The sequence below is a fragment of the Eutrema salsugineum genome, unplaced genomic scaffold (genome assembly GCF_000478725.1).
Source record: "Eutrema salsugineum unplaced genomic scaffold, Eutsalg1_0 scaffold_14, whole genome shotgun sequence".
Taxonomy (NCBI): domain Eukaryota; kingdom Viridiplantae; phylum Streptophyta; class Magnoliopsida; order Brassicales; family Brassicaceae; genus Eutrema; species Eutrema salsugineum.
In genome coordinates, this window is record NW_006256877.1 from 8,513,180 (window position 1) to 8,533,797 (window position 20,618).

General features: G+C 33.9%; 3 protein-coding genes and 1 pseudogene across 3 annotated transcripts; 3 read left to right on the top strand and 1 right to left on the bottom strand.

Moving 5' to 3' along the window:
• Window positions 1-531: 531 nt before the first annotated feature.
• LOC18022876 lies at window positions 532-1,992 on the top strand (annotated as a pseudogene).
• Window positions 1,993-10,831: 8,839 nt separating this feature from the next.
• Window positions 10,832-13,632, bottom strand: LOC18022878 (probable glycosyltransferase At3g07620). Its single transcript, XM_024158836.1, has 5 exons — window positions 12,899-13,632; window positions 12,677-12,807; window positions 12,188-12,533; window positions 11,358-11,683; window positions 10,832-11,230 (listed from the first exon to the last, which is right to left on the bottom strand). The coding sequence occupies exons 1-5, from the start codon at window positions 13,400-13,402 to the stop codon at window positions 10,879-10,881; spliced, it is 1,659 nt and encodes a 552-aa protein (XP_024014604.1). The 5' UTR covers window positions 13,403-13,632; the 3' UTR covers window positions 10,832-10,878.
• A 550-nt stretch (window positions 13,633-14,182) lies between these two features.
• LOC18022879 (B3 domain-containing protein REM14) lies at window positions 14,183-16,576 on the top strand. Its single transcript, XM_024158837.1, has 7 exons — window positions 14,183-14,236; window positions 14,310-14,645; window positions 14,816-14,911; window positions 15,001-15,232; window positions 15,538-15,632; window positions 15,746-16,189; window positions 16,279-16,576. Exons 1-7 carry the CDS (start codon window positions 14,183-14,185, stop codon window positions 16,450-16,452), a joined length of 1,431 nt encoding a protein of 476 aa, XP_024014605.1. The 3' UTR covers window positions 16,453-16,576.
• Window positions 16,577-19,383: 2,807 nt separating this feature from the next.
• Window positions 19,384-20,496, top strand: LOC18022880 (NDR1/HIN1-like protein 6). Its single transcript, XM_006405895.2, has 2 exons — window positions 19,384-19,947; window positions 20,051-20,496. Exons 1-2 carry the CDS (start codon window positions 19,482-19,484, stop codon window positions 20,344-20,346), a joined length of 762 nt encoding a protein of 253 aa, XP_006405958.1. The 5' UTR covers window positions 19,384-19,481; the 3' UTR covers window positions 20,347-20,496.
• Window positions 20,497-20,618: the final 122 nt, after the last annotated feature.

Sequence of the window (20,618 nt, forward strand, 5' to 3'; positions counted from 1 at the left end):
AGATTGAGTTCTTTATGTTTTTTTGTTGTAAACTCTAGACGCTATCGCTAGATTGTTATGAGATCTGGAATCTACTTGCATTGGCCATGAGAGTGTAACTAGATTTACATACAAGCGTTTACAATTGTAATACATTCTCTACAATCAATACAATCGTCTCTTTCATCTCTTCTTTCTCTATCATACAGTCCTAGAAAAATTATCAACTTTTCAGAAACACACTGAAAACAAATAAGAACAAGAAACTAGATTATAGGAACAGACACAGTGTGGAGTTCTACGATTACTTCAGCAACTTAAAAAGGTACCTTTGAGTGATTTTCCAAGCGTCCTCCCAGCTTAGTCCTTTCATATCCATTAGAATCCTCATTAGCTTAGGTATACAAAGGGTAGGGTGAGTGTCATTCATCTGCACTGCAACCTTCTCTGGAAATTCTTCCCAGTTGATGCTTCCTCCAGACCTTGTCTCATAACGTGCAATGATATCTTGGAGCGAGGCCGAGCACAGAGTGTACTGTTGCTTCCGACGAAATGCCTTTCCTTCATTTGACTCATCTCCTGGATAAAGCACGTAACAAATCTAATTCCATCATGGGAGAAGGGAATAAAACAACTATTTTCAGTATGTATACTCGAAAGCTCGTTGTTATATAAACAAGAACAAGTGAAGCAAGACTAAATCTTCATGTAATAAGTAATTAATTCTGCTCGTTCTCATTCAATATATACACTTATTGTAAATAGATCATGAATAAGATAGAATTTAAAGGTGCTTGCTTTGATAAACACAAATGTGAAAGCAACCTTTAAATGAAACTTAATGCATCTTCCTATAGACATTTTATTTTTATTTTAAATAAAAAATTTCTGCGCATTGATGATGCTCATGCAGGCTAAGAGGAGAGTAGAAAGATACAGACCTTCTCAGCGTTAAATAGAGCTTCTGCTGCCTCAGTATGCTTCCCAGAGTTGTATGAAGATAAATCAAATTCTGAAGGGGCCTTCGTTGACCAGAGTCGTAGATTGATGGTAGTCCTAGTTTTATAGCCAGGTATAGGAACATCATAAGCAAAAATTATTATGGGATATATGATCATAGGCTTCATATATAGAATATGTTAAATTGTTAAATTTTATGTCGTTTTTAACTTGTTCTCATGGCAAAAATTTGCTGCATAACTTTTAGTTGCTTCTATTAGGATATAGCTTAGCAATCCTTAAGCTACTATATCTCTGGTTTCCTCACTTAAGTATCGATAACATGATTACTGTCTTCAACCTGCAGAAACAAAAGAGAGAATTGTTGTAAACTTGGCGAATTTCGCATATGACCCTTACAGCTATACCATTTTATGTTAGGTAACCTCGACTTTGCTCATGTTTTATCGCTCACCTCACCATATAGGACCTGAATATACCCCATTACGCTATTGTAATGATGAAATGTTAATGGTGTTCATTGAGCAGCTAAATGTCTTGGAACTATTCATAGACTGTATAACAGAGCCAAATGAGAAGCTTGTGGAATTCGGGATAGGAGGAATATGCAATGCTTGTGCCGGTATGCCTGAAATATAAGTGGAATATACTCTGATGGCTAAACTATTTTCGCTATTTATAATCAAATTCATGCTCTTTCCTCTTCATGTGCAGAGCCAAAGAATGCTGCTACAATTGTTGAGGCTGATGGACTTATAATCAAATGTTTATCAAGCCCTGTCTGGAACACTGTGAGTATACAGGGTTTCTCGCCTCATTGATTTTACGCTGGTTTGTTGTAAATAGAAAAACCGTTTTGTTTCCTAACAGGTGAATTACGCGTTGGGGGCTTTGTATTACATGTGTGACTATAACAGAGCAACTAGGGAGGAGATTTTGAGACCAGAAGTGGTGGATCTCATCAAGAGGTACGCGACTGCTGAATCAGTCAGTGTAAGCTTTAGTAACTTGGCTAAGGCGTTTCTTGACAAACATGTTCATGCAAACACATGACGTTCTTGAAATTTTTTAATTTTATTGAGTTGGATTCACCTTGAAAATATCAAGATGGTGTTCTCTCTTTTGCCAGTTTTTTTTTGTATAGCAATGGGCCATAACGCAAACACTAAGATGTAAGCTTTCAGTTATCTTGTTTCTTAAAGCCTAAAAGTGCATAAAAACTTAGAAAATTAATTTTTATGAAACCGAAAAAATATGATAAACACTAAAAACAAAAAAACAAAAAAACAAAAAAACAAAAAAACAAACAAACAAGAGTAAAGATTACTTATCAGGAAACAAAAACGTCTTAAACAAACCTTAGTATCGGAAAACTATTCTTTGTAAACATAACAAACAGGTCATCATTTTATAACATTGGGAAAAGCTGAAATTTTATTTTATACTACTCGTTTGGAGTCCAAAATTTTAATTCAGATTTTTTTTGTTCTATTTTTAATTGATATATGCTTTCTTTGAAGCCTAACTTAGAAAATTTATCTTTATGAAGCCGAAAAGTAGTATATAAAACATTTTTTAAAACAAAAAAAGGAGTAATGATTACTTATCTGGAAACGTAAACGTCTTCAAGCAGACCTAATATCTCTATGGGGAAATTGTTTCTAGGAAACATAATAGGTCATCATTCTACAACATTGGGAATAGTCTCTTTCAACTTAAACTTGGAAGATTTTCTATATACTCGTTTGGGATTAGTTTCTGTACACAAAACTCTTAAACTTCACCACACACTCATTCATAGAATCCAAATCAATCCCACTACAATGGCAAAGTCTGCAACTTCAAGCGACGGTGAGGAGGACGTGCTGGTTATTTCGTCCGGAGAAGAGGAAGACAACCAGCATACCATCATTCCCACAGAAGAGAACGAACCAGAAGATCATTCAAAAAGGAGTGTTAAGAAGACGGAGGCTTGTGGTTCCGGCAAGGCTAAGGTGGATGTGGAGGAGGAGTCATCGCTTGATGTGACAGAATCTGATGAATGGTTCGAAAACTCATTTCTTGTTCCATCGGTTGAGATTCTTGGTGTGGATTCTTTGAAAGAACTATGGAGCAAGGTGCCAATTGAGAGCAAGAAGAAAACTGAAGAGAAGATAAAGTTGTTGAAGGAATGTGAACATGAATGCAAGAACGTTGAAGAGATCTTGAAGAGCAGGAGAGATGAATGTGTGTTGCAAAGGCTAGCTCTCTTGAGTAAGGTTACCTCTGTCATCACGGAAGCGAAATAGAATATGATTAAGCTGTCTTTTCTTTTTAGATGCAATGCCTCCTTTTGTTTTTGAACTTGGGATTTTAACTTTCTGGTTTTCTAGTACTATTGCTTATGATTCTCTATTTTGGATTGTTGTCTTTGTATGAAGACGTTATTAAAATATGTTTGCATTCAAGAAGTATTTTCTCTGCAGGATATGGAGAAGCCACTAGATTAGACTTAGAATGAACAAATGAGTTTCTAGACAAAATTTTTGTTGAATGAATCAATAAAATTTTAGTGAATCTGTCTGTAAAATGCTGCAGAGCTTTAAGGTTTCTATACCTAGAAACCATAATATAATTTACCTCTCTGAGTTTTTAAGCAAACCATATCAACCAAAAGATCACTAGAGCTCTGCAGCTTTGCTTCACTTCATGGGAGTTTTATTCACTAGTTGTAGTCGCAAATTAAAATTTGGTTTTGTACTAAACTGTGCTTGTTATTACTTATCTCTTTACAACAAGATACTGTGTCGTTCACTCGGATTACGTTTTTCATTTTCATGTAGTGACTCAAGTCATTATTATGTTTTTTTTAGAACAGAGACCCATGAATCTGCTCTGTCTGAATCCTGAAATTAAATTATAGTACTGTCTAAATCCTGCAATTAGATTAAAATGTAGTTGTTATTCTGTAGCTATTTTTGCTTTTTATATATACTAGGAGAGAATCCGTGCTATGCACGGGGCTTGTTTTATTGTGTAAGTGAATATGTTTTAGATTTTTAGTTAAATTATCAATTTTATTTTTTTGTATAAATTTTTTTGTTTGATAACTCTAGTAATCTCTTCTATCATTTTATTTTCTAGTTCCATCATCCAAATTTCGAGTTCCTTGATCTAAATTTTGATCTAAATATAATTTTTGACTTTCTCAATATATAATTTTCATTTTTTTATAATTTTAGTAAGCTTTTTCATTTGTTATCTTTTTGAGTTTTTTTATCAAAATCCTGACTAACAATAATTTTAACTTTCTCAATTTATCATTTTTATTTTTTTATTACACATATTTAATTCAATCCATCTTTCCAACTAATACCTTCAAAATTGTTGCCATATATATTCTTTTCTTTTTTTTTTCTCTCTCTCTCTCTATTTTTGATATCTTTATATTTTTTCGATCCTTTATTGATTTTTTTTTATGTTATTTTTTATTGTTCTTATTTGTTATTCTTAGTTACTTGTTTTTTTAAAAAAAACATATTGTTTTCAGTTTTAGCCTTATAACTTACTTTTTACTATTTGCTTTTTTATGATCTTAGTAATTTCTTTTATCTATGTTTTCAAATTTATTTCATTGAAATTCTCACATAAAAATTATTTTGAACTTTCTAAATTTATCATTTTTGTATTGTGTTTTTACACATATTTTTATTGAAATCCATATTTCTAACCAGTACCTTTAAATTTTGTATATCTATTTGTTGCTAATTTCTATTTTCCTCTATCTAATTTGATATGCTCTTATCTTTTCAAATATTTATTGAATTTTTGTTTCGTGTGTTGTAGTTTTTTGGCTCTTATTTTTTTTAAAAGTTGCTTCAAAATCTTTTTAACTTTTGTTATTATTTGGTCTTAAAACTTGTTTTTTTCTTTATTTTGTTGATTTAGTTATCTTTGTTGTTCAAAGATGACGATTAAATCACACGAAAAATAAAATAAAAAGTCAATTGCTACACTTTAACAAATTTGAGTTTCATTTATTATAAGTATATGGTTTAATATTTTTAGTTTAACATAACTAAATGTAAATTAAAAAGGTTAATTAAATTTAGGTTATTTAATATATTTTTTTAGATTTATTTTTTTATTTGTTATTCTTCCGTTGTTTGTTTTTTTAAAATATATTTTTTCCAGTTTTAGCTTCATAGCTTACTTTTTAGTATTAATTTTTTTATGATCTTAGTAACCTCTTTCATCCATTTTTTTCAAATTTATTCATTTAAATCATCACATAACAATAATTTTGAACTTTCTCAATTTATCATTTTTAAATTTTGTTCTTTTATATATTTCATTGAATCCATATTTCTAACCAGTTCTTTTTGAATTTTGTATATTTATTTCTTACTATATTTTTTATTTTATTTTAATCATTTTCTCTCTATTCTCTTATCTTTTTGATGATTTATCATTAATTTTTGTGTGTTGTGGTTTTATAGTTACTGGTTATTGTTCTTCAGTAGCTTGAAAATATTTTTTAACTATTGCTTTTATTTTTGGTCTCAAAACGTTTTTCCTGTTTCAACCTCCGGAGAGCCCCCTTAATATACTATATATTAGATTAGACTAGGAGAAAATCCGTGCTATCCACAGGTCTTGTTTTTTATTTATATAAATGAATATGTTTAGATTTTTAATTATAACTATCAATTTTATATTTAATTCCTTCATCCCAATTGCAAGTTCCTAGATCTAAATTTTGATATTGAGATAAATTTTAACTTTTTCAATGTACATTTTTTAATTATTTTAGTAACATCTTTCATCTATATTATCTTTTTGAATTTTTCATCAAAATCCTGACTAACAATTTTAACTCTTTTAGTTTATCATTTTCATATTTTCTTATTACATATATATATATTTTTTTTTCAACTACCCAACTATTACAGCACTATTGGCCCGTTAAAAGGTGGTTCAGAAGAACCTCCCATAACTGGCTCGTTATGAATGATTTGGGAAAAGAAAATGTCTTTTGCTCGAGCTCCTTTTGCAAGACTATCCGCTCGGACATTTGAACTTCTGGGAATATGAGAGAGTATGAAGTTTAAGAAGCTTTCTCGGAGATTGCGGAAGACTTCCAACTCTGATAAGAAAGATGGCCAATCCGATGGAGATTCTGACATGCTTACCAAATCCAAGCAATCGGTTTGAAAGTGGACGGATAAGGTCAGTCGATCTTTCATGCAAGACATAGCCCATAAGAGGCTCTCCAACTCGGCATGAAGGACCGAGAGGCTTCTACGACAGCCCTGAAGGCCAAAAGTCTCACCACTCCTATCCTCCTTTATGCTCCACCCTAGCCCAGTAACCAGGCCGCTGCCTGTCCAGGATGCATCAACCTGACAAATCGGGAACCTCGGGGCATCAGGTAGAGTAATCGGGAGCCAAGGAGTGGGGGTAATCTCGTCTGTTGCGTCTTCGTCTTCTTCTGGGTCGTTTGCAAGCTTCCAGCTTTCTGATTCAATCTTGGTGTGGATCAAAGTATCTACTGGAGAAATTTCTTTCCCGTTGAAGATCTTGTCGTTCCTCGCTTTCTAAATATACTACAGGATCCAAGGATAAATATCCTTTTGTGGATCTGTCATGCCTAGCTCTTTTGTTTTTCAAAAGAGTAAGCTCATATTTTGGTAAATAGAAGTACTCGGGAAGAGGCCCGGAAGGGACGGAAAGTCCGATAACGCCCAGACTTCAAAATTGTTCCCATATATATTCTTTTCTTTTCTTTTCTTCTTTTTTATTTTCTCTCTATTTTTGATATTTTTAACTTTTTATGTTAAAGTTTTATTTTTCTTATTTATTATTCTTCAGTTGTTTGCTTGTTTTTTTAAAAAAATATCTTGTTCTCAGGTTTAGCCTCATAACTTACTTTTTACCATTTAACATTTTTTTATGATCGTAGTAACTTCTTTTATCCATTTTTTCAAATTTTTTTAATAAAATTCTCACATAACAATTATTTTGAGCTTCTTCATTTTATTATTTTATTATTTTGTTAGTACATATATTTCATTGAATCCATCTTTCCAACCAATACCTTTAAAATTTTGTATATTTATTTGTTGTCATATTCTATTTTTTTCTTTTTTATTATTTTTCTCGCTAATTTTGATATTCTCTTATCTTCTCTATTATTGAATAATTCTTTGTGTGTTGTAGTTTTATACAGTTCTTGTTTTTTTTCAGTTGTTTGAAATTTTTTTTAACAATTGTTTTTATTGTTGGTCTCAAATTTGTCTTTTAGGAGAATTGCTTTTATAAAGTCAAATTAATTAACATTTGTCCCCTTAATGTTTTCTATTTTTTGTCACTTTTTGACATAGTTGCCCTTTTAAATCAATTACGGTAATTTTAATAAAAAAATAAAATTGAAACTATTTTTTCTAAATTTCGGAAATACCTAGAAATGAAATAAAAATATTTTGGAATATCATTTAATGAAAAATATTTTTAAAAAATATTTTTAAAATTGATTCTATGTATGGCAGAATGCGTGTTCTACAATCTACGTTTACATAGAATCCAATTTCTATCGTTCTTTATACATTCTACCAGCCTGTAGAATTTATTTTCTATAGTTCTTTATATGTTATACCGATTGGTGGAAAATGTATTCTAAATGTTACCGATATTCTATATTACGGTAGATTATAAGTTCTACTGAATACACAAAGTTCTAAATTTTCGTAGAATATTAACTCTACTTATTAGACCGGATTCTACGTTATTGTAGAATAGTTCTTCTACATATGATCTTCATTCTACATTACCGTAGAATAGGTATTCTACCAAATTTTGAGAAAATCTAGAAAAATTGGTTAACATCTAGACTGAATATTTTTGAAAATTTTTTATTTTTTTTCCACATTTATTATCTATTTTTTTACGTTTTTTGTTTTTTTTTTTTTGTTTTTTGCTGTCATCGCTATCTTCTTCTTTTTCTTTTCCATTGATCAAACAGATTTTTTCTAAATTTACCTATGTCACTCGTGGTTTATAAAAATCAGAGACAGATAAGAAGTGGATTTTTGTGACTGATGAGGAAAAACGAGTTAGGTTAGTTACTGTTGAATTAAAAAAACAGTGAAGAACGTTGCTGAGTTGAGGGAGGTTGGTACATAAATTACACAATGTTTAGAGAATACATGGAAGAAGCTCTCATTGAGATATTAGGAGAAGAAGCGAGACAATAACAAACATTTATTTTTGGAATGAATATTATTAAATTTTAAATATATATTAATAATTAATCATATGAACATTTAAGGGTAAAATTGGGTTAATATTAATATAAACATTAAAGGGACAAATATTTTTAAAAAATATTAAGAAGACAAATTTGGTTTGAATTTGCATTATAAAAGTAATTCTCCCTTGTTTTTTTCCTTCATTTTATTGATTGAATTTTTTTATTAGTTCAAAGATGAAGATTAAATCACATGAAAAAAAAAATAAGAAGACAATCAGTATACTTTAATAAATTTAAATTTCATTTATTCTAAATTTATGCTTTACTATTTTTAATTTAACATAGTTAAATGTAAATTAGATAGTTTATATATGTATATCAGTGTTGTTTGATATATTTTCTTTAGTTTTATTGTTTTTATTTGTTATTCTTCAGTTGTTGTTTTAAACATATTATTTTCAGTTTTAAGCTCATAATTTGTTTTTGACCATTTTACATTTTTTATGATTTTAATAACTTTTTGCATATTTTTTGAGTTTTTTTTCATTTAAATCTTCACATAACAATAATTTTGAACTTTCTAAATTTATCATTTTCATATTTATTATTACATATATATCATTGAATCTATCTTTCCAATCAGTACTTTTAAAAATTTGTATATTGTCATATTCTTTTTTTTTCATTTCTATCATTTTCTTTATACTTTTGACATTCTCTTATATTCTTGACTGTTATATTTTTTATGTGTTGTAGTTTTATAGTTATTATTATTCCAAATTTATGCTTTAATATTTTTTTCATTTAACATAGTAAAATATAAATTAAATAATTTATATCTATTTATGTTATTTAATGAATTACTTGTTAAAAAAATTGACCAATAAGAGAGTGCTGATGCGTCGGCGCTGGAGAGCCCTCCTTCTGTCTTTATATATTAGATAGTTTCTAATCTTCTTCTTTCGATTTTCAAACTGCAATGATTTGTTTTTTTTTTCTAAGGATATTCATATCTAAATTTTTTGTTCCATTATGTTATAAGCTTTGTATTACATGTGTGACTATAATCAGCCAGTAAGCTTTAGTATCTTTGCTAAGGCGTTTCTTTTTTTTTTTAACATACTATGGCGTTTCTTGACAAACATGTTCATGCAATTAAAAATATATATATATATATATATATAGCAACCACATGAGGTTCTTGAAATTGTTTTGGTTACAAAAAGAGAAGATGGAGTTCTCTATTTTGGCATAGCAATGGGCCATAACGCAAGCACTGCGATGTATGTTTTCAGTTAATCTTGTTTCTTGAAGCGTAAAAATTATATTTTTAAAGTAGTCAAATGATTAACGTTCTTTAATAAAAAATGCATCAAAAACTTAAAAAATTAATATATGAATCCAAAAAATTATATATATAAAACATGAGTAATTATTACTTTCTCAGAAAACGCAAACGCTTTCAACAAGCCCTAGTATCTCTCTATTTGGGAAACTGTTGTTTCTGGAAAACATAACATGTCAATATGTCATTATAACATTTGGGAAGCTCAAAAGCCTATCTTCAACTTTTTATATATACTCGTTTGGAGTTAGTTTCTGTACCAATAACCCTAACACTTCACCACTCACTCACAGAATGCAAGTCAATCACACTCCCATGGCAAAGGAGAATCTCAAGCAGCCGTTAGAAGATTCATCGTGCGCATCTTCAAGCAACAGCGAGCAGAACAAGCCTGAAGATCATCCAACAAAGATTTTCAAGAACAAAGAGGCGTGTGGTTCAGGCCAGGCTCATGCGGTGAAATCAGGAGCAAAGCAGCTAAGTAAAGGTACCTCGAAGCCAGCCAAGAAGATTTCTACTGATGTTTGGAAGGAGAAGGAACCCATTCCTTTTAAAAAATTGTTTGAGGATGTACCGCACGTTGTGATGGAACCTGAGTGGTTCGAAAACTCATTTCTTGTTCCTTCGATTGAGATTCTTGGTGTAGATTCCGTGAAAGAACTGTGGAGCAAGGTGCCGATTGAGACCAAGAAGAAAACTGAAAAGGAGATGAAGTTGTTGCGTGATGATGAGCTCTTCTGCGAGAAAACTGAACGGGTGTTGACGGCCATGAAGAATATGTATATGTCATGCGAAGGCAAGCCTTGTTAAATGAGGTTACTTCTTTGCTCATGGAAAAGAAGTAGAACTTGAACATGAATAAGTTGTCTTTTTTAGATGCGATGCCTCCTTTTGATTTATGAACTTGGGATTTTAACTTTCTGGTTTTCTAGTACTATTGCTTCTGATTCTCTATTTTGGATTGCTGTCTTTGTATGAGAATCAAAATATGTTTGTTTTCAAGAAGTATTTTCTCTGCAGGATATGGAGTAGCCACTAGATGAGACTAAGAATGAACAAATAAGTTTCTAGACAAAGTTTTGTTGAATGAATAAAAAAAAAAACTTCTAGTGATCTCTATGTGAAAAGATGCAGAGCTTCAACCTTTCCATAGAAAACATTATTTGTCTGAGAGATTGAAACAAAACATCAACCCAAACTAGATCTCTGTAGCTTTGAAAACAAAACATCAACCCAACCAATTTTTATTCACTTGTTGTAATCGCAAGTTAGAATTTAGTTTTGTCCTAAACTCATCTTTGTTAGTTCAACGACTTAGCACAAAAGATCGACAAAATCTATCAAAGTATAGAGTGACATACACTACTCAGTGTCTAGGCCTGGTTTTAACTCTAGATATCCGGCTGTACCAAACCGAATGCAAAATCATATGAAACAGATCAAACTTCACCGGTTTCTTGTGCCATAGGAAATGTTGCTGCACCATGTTTACCCTTGCTTGCATCCCAACGTATCTCTCTTCTGGTATCGATAACAGAATGTTCCTCAGATTTGCTATGTCTTTCTCCTTGACAAATACCGCGAACTCCTCCCATTCCAAAACCTCGAAAAATGGAGGCACGTAGTTATCAGCAATGATAACTGGAACACATTCGTTCATTATAGCTTCAACAACTCTAGGAGTGTGGACTTCATAACCTCTCGCACATATGCAGTACCTGTTTGAAATGAGAGTTTAACTTCTCCTAGAACCAAATGCAGTATGAAAAATGACAAAAGCAATCGGTTTATAAACACATTTCAGTTCAGTATTCAGTTTAAGCATTTCGGTTCGTTTTGGTTTACCTGCTGCTCTTCATGTATTCACGGTATTGTTTCTTGCTTTGAGGGTCACGAGGCATTGGACCGAGAATCTTCATGTCAGGTTCTTTGTTCTCCCAAAGCTGAAGAAGGATCGGTCGGAGATATCCATGCATGCTTCCAGCAAAGAAAGCGAGGATCTTCCTTTCAGATGGAGTTTTTCCGCCAAGGTACTCAAGAGGGGACTCAGCAGAGCGTATATATGTGACCGGTAAAGCTGTATCGATCCCGATTCTGAAGCCTTGTGCAACATTTGAATTGCAAAGTGCTCTAACACTGTTCTTCATGTGTTTTTTTGTCAGTTTGTTTCCCTGCAAGTTACCATACAAACAGCTCAGATTTTCTGAGCTTTACACACATCTTAGCATCAAAAAAGGTACAAACAGAAGGAAAAACAATGTTCCTTGGCCTCACTTGGTTACCTGTTAGAGTATAGAATCACTGGATAGCAATAAAACCCCAAAAGCTATTCTTTATTAAAATCAAATGGATAAAGAGAGTAAACACCAAAAACACAGAACCCATTTCCCTCATATAAGTTGATAAAACCTTCAGCAACGACTTTTCCATACTTATAATAAATCCTCAAAACTGACAGAACACTTCCTAATTAGCATAGGAACTAGAAGCATGTTTGCTGATCACTTCCTAAATGTTTAGGAGCTTCCGTTTCTCGATATGGAACTATTGGATTCGTATCAATACCGGATTAACGTTCTAGGAAGATTTTCATGAAACGATCTTAACATTGATGTATCATGACTCTCATAAACATATAAGAACAAAAGAAAGACAGAAAGAAAATGATTGTGTACCCAATCATGGCAAGCAACAAGAAAATGATCGGCTCCACCAGTTCGGTTCCAGAACTTGTACTTTCCTGCTATCAAATCCACATATTCTTTCAAATGGTCTGCAAGGCTCGTTGGTGTCTGAAAATCCCGTCCCAGAGAGGTCCTTAGAGCTTTTATGCTGACGGGTATGTAAAATAAATGAGCCTTTCTCGGGTCTTTAACTACAAACTTCTTGTTGCTTTCCATGAGTTTCATGAACCAACCTTCTGATGCGTAGATTCCTCTAGGCATTGGCTTATGGAATATCGGTTTCTTTCCTTCCTTGTACACATAAACTTTGAGTTTCCTCTCCATCAAGTCATAACTCCTAAATAACCAAACACATCACTCCTACTCCAAACATTCCAAAAGTCTCAAACTTTAACAAACGACAACAGTCTCAAGATCTTCAGAATTGCAGAAACAAGAAAAAAGAAGCTGATATTGACACATTGTGTGAGAGAGAGGCACCTTTGAAACTTGGAGATATTTCGATAAACCGAAGCATCAAGTCCAATGAATCCATCCACACCTGAAGCGTTCTCGATCTCGGTTTTCGCAGCGAGCATTTCAGAGTCTCGAACAGATGACCACCGAGGCTTCTGCATAAAATGGAAGTGAGATGTGTTTCAGTTTATCTTTGTTTCTTGAAAGCTTGAAAATCGAGACTTTTCAAGAATCAAAAAATCTTACAGGGGATTGAAAAGAAGAAAGACTCTGGATCAGCAATGTGTTCATCTGAGCTATAGAAACTGCAGCTTCTTGCTTGTGTCTTATAATAGACAACACATTACCTTCTCTACTATCTTTACCACTAACCAAAACCGAACTTTCAACTGCCATTTTAGGCTTCTCTAAAGATACATTAAGCTCTACTTTGACTTTGCTAATTGCAACATCATCATCTTCTCTATCGATATCCAACGAGTAATCTTTCTTTCTTTTCCCCTTTTCATCTTCATCAACATCAACATCAGTAGAGACATTTATGTATTTCATCTCGGTTTTGACCAAAGAGACTTGAGAGTCTACAAACCCTGAAACCTTAACCAGAGACAAGCAAGAAGCATTGCGACAGGGAAGACCGAAACACAGAACAAGCAGAACAACAAAACCAACTGTGACGACGATGATCCCCGACAGCAATCTGCGGATGTCGGAGTATTGAAATCTCTCTAATCGATTAACTATTCTCATCGCAATTTGGAAGACGAACACCACCAAACTGATGAATTGCGATAGAATTGGATTCAAAACTCATCAGATACCTTCAGAAACTGACCCGAAACAGCAAAATGAGGGAAGAAGAGAGCATCAGAAGAAGATCTTAATTAATCGGAAGTGAAAAGGTCCATCATTAATGGGGACTTTAAAGAAATTGAAATTGGAAGAGACGCAACAATGGATCCTAGACACTGTTCCGTAGTCCGTAGAGATCCCCGAAGAAGAAGACAGAAGAAAGAAGAGTCAAACCGTTGAAGCTCAGCTTGGTGCATTGACTTTCCACGGAAGAGTCTGCTGATGTGGCAGAGTTATAGATTAGTTGCAAGTGTGAACACAGAATTTGAGTATAAATAAATATATTTCTTCGTTCTTATTTTCATTTTCATGTTGAGCAATGAGCACCAAGTCACCAACAATGATGATCAGAACGATATTGGTACGTTTTCTTCTTCGTTTAGACAATAATCATTATGTCAGAAACGAAACTGTGAGTGGAAAAAATCAATTTCAGTGGTTTTGTCTTTGTTGCATTCTTCAAGAAGAAAGCACTGGATATATAGTGAAAAAAAAAAATAGAAGCTTTACAATAAATAGGATCCTATATTAAAGATCACTTATGGGCTTTAACCAACCAAAAAGAAGAAGGTCTTCACTAGACAAGACACTGAGACGTCGTCTATAACTTGGTTTATTTACATTCATTTCTCCAGTAAAATTGAAGTGTAGAGTTCTAGAGATCTAAAGCTTCTGAGGATGGTGAATAAACATTTCTTCAAGCCTATTCTTCCTGGATTCCACAGCCACTTGGTACTCTCTCTCTCTCTTTCTCTGTGTCTCTCTTTTCCTATTCTGTCTATGTCTCTCTGAGAAGCTAACTGAGAGATGGGTTTGGTTTTGTACTTGCATGTTGTTTCAGACGATTCCTGTAGCTTTCTTCTCCAAGTATATACAAGGAACAAATGAACAGAAGATGACTACGGCTAAGCTGAGATCAGACGTGTCAAAGACAGCATGGAAAGTGAAGATAGAAGAAGATGGCCAGAAACTCACTGATGGTTGGAAACAGTTTGCTCTCGCACATGATCTTCGAACCGGTGACATTCTCATTTTCAGACATGAGAAAGGCATGTCTTTCCACGTAGAAATATTGGGGCCTAGTGGCTGTGAAGTTCAATATGAGTCTTGTTCAGACGACAAGAGCAGTCTTGGTGAGCTGGTTTAAACCTGAGACTGATACTTAATAAATTTGCTAAGTAACAAAGTTTAAACCTGGTTTTGGAATATGCATGTGGAAGTAGAGAGAATCAGTTTGACATTTTATAAGTTAGTAAGATCTATTCCTTTTCTTTTCTATCAGGGAAGATTTCAAAGAAGACGAAAGTGAAGAAGAATCCAAGAAAGGAAACAAAGTCTTCTTCTTTAGTAGATCACTCTCGTTTTGTGGCAAATGTCGCTCCTTCGACACTAAGTGATGACGCACTGGTATCCTACTCTTAATTTGAACCACTTTCATCTCTTATACTAGGATCTAGTTTGATAAAAATCATATTTGTATTGTATTGAATTTTCAGAATATTCCAATGAGTTTTGCGAGGGCAAATGGTCTAGGCACAAGATGTGGAGAGATCGTTCTGATGAATGAAAAGGGTAGATCATGGAATCTAGCTTTAAAACAAAAGAAATGTGGAAAGATTTACATCAGAGGAGGGTGGAGAAGTTTCTGTAGTGCCAATGGACTGAACGTAGGAGATTTATTCACTTTCAATCTGTTCCAAAGGGGAAAAACTCCGGTTCTACGTTTATCCACCACAGAGTCTGGAGAAGAAGAAGAGAGCTCAGAAGGTGATGAAGTAGAGTCCCTTTCCACAGAACCGGAAAGCGATGACGAGGGTGAGTTGTGTTCTGTCTCTCTCTCTCTCTGTTTTTTGACTCTCAGACATTTAGGAAATGTGCTCAAGCAACAATGTTTAATTTGTAATTTTTAGCTTATATCGTGGAATATGGAGCAGTAATTAAGTAGAGAGAAGCAGTTTTGACTATTACCACTTGGATTGATTTTCTTCTTTTTTTTTCAGAGAAGACTCAGAGGAAGAAGAAAGTGGAGAAGAATCCAAAAACAGAAGCAGGGTCCTCTTCTTCTTCACTAGATCCCTCTTGTTTTGTTGCCAAAATATCTCCTGCAACTCTACGTTATGACTCATTGGTATTGTACTCTTAATTTTGAATGATAAACTAAAACTCTTATATTATATTTATAATGAACTTGAGACTCATTTGATCATTAGGTCTAAAAGTTGTATTGTAATGAATTTTCAGCGTCTTCCAGTTAAATTTTGGAGGGAAAATGGTCTAAACAGAAGATGTGGAGAGATTGTTCTGATGAATGAAAAGGGTACATCATGGACGTTGAATTTGAAACAAAAGAGATCATCATGTGGAACAATGTTTATCAGACGAGGTTGGAGAAGTTTCTGTAGAGCCAATGGACTTAGAGCTGGGGATTCCATCACTTTCAAACTAATCCAAAGAGGAGGAAATCTGTTTCTACGTTTGACCTCCACAGAATCCAAAGAAGAGTGCTCAGAAGGTGATGAAATAGAGTCTCTTTCCACAGAATCAGAAAGTGATCATGAAGAGATGGACCAAGATGAGAAGAGCTTCAAGAATCCTAGATCGTTATGGAAAGCTTCATCTTCAGCATCCCAAAACCTGTTTTTGACTTTAACTCTTAAACCTTACAATCTCACAAAGTCTAATCTGGTTAGTTTTTTCATCACTCCTAGTCTATTTTTTGTCTTGTTACTATTCTTCTCGAGTCTTGAATCCTTTATTTGAATATTTGTTTTCAGTATCTTCCGGTAACCTTCACGAAATTTCATGGCATAAATGAGGAGACTAAAATGCACCTGTTGGATAAACACGGTGTGAAGTGGTATACGAATCTGCGGTCTGCAGAGAAAGGTAAAAAAATAAGACTGGTAGGAGGCTGGAAAGATTTCTTCAAAGCTAACTGTGTGAGATAGGTGAACCGATCTTGTTGAAGCTGATTTGGGAAGGAGACACAAGATGTGTCCTTCAGTTCTGCTCTAAGGTGAAGTAAGAGACCAAATGAAACTAATGTTTTAGCTTTTGTAAGTGACCAAGACCAATTGGAATGAATCGTTTTCTGTCTTATATATTTTGTGCGTAATTTAGCAATGATCAGCTTAACTCAAAAGTATCTTTTGTGGTATGCTATTTTTTAAGTATGTTGTAAAACTGGTGTGTTTGTGAATATTAAATCAACTTTAGTTGATAATACTCTGATTTCAATAAATCTCAACATTTCACAAAAACAACCAAAGAGAGACACTAAAGATAGAATTGTTAGAATAAAACACCAAGCGTTTAAGTAAAGATCGCAAGAAAACTCAAAACCAATAAACTTTTACACCTTAATTCTTGTCCAAAATGTAATGTCGTTCATGTTTACTCCGTTTACAGCTCCTTGCCTATTAAGTGCAGGTTACTCAATTCACCACGTTCACCAAATTCTGCATATTTGCAATAAGGTTTTGTAAGAAACAAACTCGGCATCATATCATCCTATATTACCTCAAAGAGATTTAAGTGTACCTATATGTCTCACAATTATAAAGCCTTAGGAGCTTCTTATAATTCAATTGAAAGCCTGGTGCAATAGGAGATATATAAGTCGGTCTTCTAGATTATGTTGATTTCTGAAAACCAAAATGTTGAGAATTAGGATGAATCGAAACTAAAACAAAAACGAGTACTCTCCCCTGCTTGATGCTATTTCAGCTAGATTTGCGAGCTGGATGGTTAAGACTCTCTCTTTTGCAGGACGTCTGCAACTAATCTCTTCTGGTATCTACAGCTCGGTCAACTTCTGGATGAGTGCCTTTTCTCTTCCTAAAGAATGTTTAAAGGTCATTGAAAGACTATGTAGCAGGTTCCTCTGGTCTGGCGATGTTACCAAGCACACTGGCATGAAAATCTCTTGGAAACATTGTTGTTTACCAAAAAGTGAAGGGGGCTTGGGCTTCGGAATTTCTCAGTGTGGAAAAAAGTTCTTAATCTGAAGTTAATATAGCTCTTGTTTTCAGGCAGTGGCTCCGGTTGCATGGGTCCAAGAGCATCGCTTGAAACAGATTAATTTTTGGGCCTATGACCCTTCTTCTGCGTCCTCTTGGGTTTGAAAAGTCATGCTCAGCTTGCGTCCTCTTGCTTGGAGATTCCTTCATTGTTCAACTGGCAATGAGGAAGGGTGCTCTTTCTAGTTTGATCATTGGTGCATTCTTGGCCCTCTGATTGATTTTGTTGGAAATGATGGGCCTAGATTTCTCGGGATCCCTGCAGGGAGTAGCGTTAATGAAGCTACCACTTCCGATGGATAGATTCTTCCTGGCCGTAGAACCAGGATACATCAGGTAAAGGAGCTTAGAGATATGCTTCTCTCCACCACCACCCCCCCCCCCCCCAATGGGGAATTGTTCGCCAGACTGACTCAATGGGGAATTGTTGACTCTAGTGTTTGCTACAACTGTAGTCTTTCTGAGGCTCATCCAATGTGACTTTGCTCATCAAGTTTGGTTGCAGACACTCCTTAAGCTCGGTCATTCGACGGTCCCTTTCTTGAATTGGCCGACTCTTATTGCTTGGCTTTCATCGAGATCACCTCGCTCACTCGCCAAAAATTCTGCGTTGCCTTGCGGTTCAAGCCGCGGTTTGCCTACTCTGGATGGAACGCAACACGTATCTCCACAACTCCCAAATCTGTCTTTCGATCTGTTGATCGCTCTGTTCGCGATGCTCTGCTTGCTCGCCTGCATCACAATCCTACTAGCTTACTTTCTAACTGGTTCATATATGTCTAGTTTTAGTCCTAATTAAACTCATATTTGGTTTTGCCATCCTGTTCCTCTCGGATAGTTTTATTTATTTTTTTGAGCCCGGATTAAAAATTATTGTTTCACCAATTCGTTTCATTCGGTGTTTGATATAATATTCACATTTTATAAAAAACAAAAAAAAAATGGAAACGAAAACACAAAAGAGAACAATGAATTAAGACAAATATCCGTTTTTAGGATTTTATTGTGTCATTTGTGAATGAATATTACTTAGACCCTTATTATTGTGTAATGCTTTTCTAAAACAGTAAATATTTTCTTTAATTTTGCTCTAATTTCCAACTAATTAATACTTTCAATCTTTTTTTAATATTATACAACAGATAATTTGAGAGAGAATTTTATTCAAAAAAACACTGAACCGTATAGCAGAGAGAACGAACTGTTAGTCTCACTAACAAAATATTGTTTATTTTCTGTAGGATGAGATGTTTTTGTTTATTTTTTTGTTTTCCTTAAAATTTCGTAAATTATATGTATAATAATTAAATCTGATGTGTATTTTGTGTTTTTAATTGGTTCTTTGGTTTTTTTTGTTTTTTATGAAGTGTCAGTTCATAACATAAAAAGTTGAAGTGTCTAACACGTAAAAAACAAAAAAAACTCTATTGTAGTATTGATTGGAAAAAATAGGATAAAAGGAGAAACAAAAAATAAAAGAAAACATAGAGAATTAGTGACGAAATGAATGAGATCATTGTAATTCTTTTTTACAATATAAATATTAACTTGTTACGCCCGTTGTACATGTGGTGCATGCACGAACTTTCAACTTTACGTCCTCGGAACCCAGAATTGACGGTTAATTATTCTTGGTTTAACCCAAAAATCATTCGACTAATCAACCATTCAGGCATTCACGACTACGGTCCAAACAAGGCGCTAAAGAATTCAAAAATACACGTTTTGTATTAATTATTTTATTATTCAATCGAAGAAGTTTCCTTTTCTTACTTTTTCTTTGTACACTAGTATTAAACAAAGCACCTAAACATATGTTATAAATACAATTAACCAAAAGAAAACGTGAAGAAGATCCTCTCTCTCCATTAAATCTTTCTTCTCTTTATGTATCTCTAAAACCTCGAGACTTCTTGAATTGTAAACTTCTCAAAACCATTCTGCAAGAACGTGTAAACATGTCCGACCACCAGAAAATCCACCCGGTTAACGACCCGGAAGCTCCACCTCCGACCCATCCAACGGCTCCTCTTGTTCCACGTGGCTCCTCAAGATCAGAACACGGTGACCCCACCAAGGTTTCTCTGACGCAACCACCACCGTTGGATCTTCCTCCGCGGAACAAAAGAGGAAGAAGAAGTTGTTGGTGCAGGTGCCTGTGTTACACGCTCCTCGTTCTTTTTCTCCTTGTTGTCATCGTAGGAGCGGCCGTTGGTATACTCTACCTTGTTTTTAGACCGAAATTACCGGATTACAATATCGACCGGTTACAACTCACCCGGTTTACGCTTAACCAAGATTCGAGTTTGTCCACGGCGTTTAACGTCACCATTACCGCCAAAAATCCAAATTCGAAGATCGGAATTTACTATGAGGAAGGAAGCAGAATTAGCGTATTGTACATGCAAACCAGACTTAGCAATGGTACGTTAAAATAATTTGAAAACTTTTTTTTTTGCTAACTTAATCATAAAAACAAAAAATTGAAATATTTTAGAAAGTTAACGTGATTTTGTAATAATTACAGGATCACTGCCGAAATTCTACCAAGGACATGAGAATACGACTACTATATTCGTAGAAATGACTGGTTATACTCAGAATGCAACCGGTTTGATGACGACCTTGCAAGAGCAACAACAGTTAACTGGAAGCATACCGTTGCGGATTAGAGTTACCCAACCGGTTAGGATTAAACTCGGGAAACTAAAGCTGATGGAAGTAAAATTCTTGGTGAGGTGTGGTGTATCCGTTGATAACTTGGCTGCTAATAATGTTATTAGGGTTAGAAGTAGTAATTGCAAATTTAGATTTAGACTATAATTTCATTTTTCATTCAAAATCATATTTTATTTTATTTAATCGGAGTTTGTATTACAATATATATGGAGGGGTTGAGTCGTAGTTCTCCCCCCGACCCACCATCAGCCTCCTTTACTTTTGGTTTTTAAAGAATAAACAAACAGTTTTGTTTCACACCTTGTAAATGGAATAATTAATAAAAATATACATTTTTATTGTAATTGCTCATAAATGTTAATTTCTTTGTTTTGCCAATAACATTTTAATATAAAAAAAATTGGACACTTTTACTT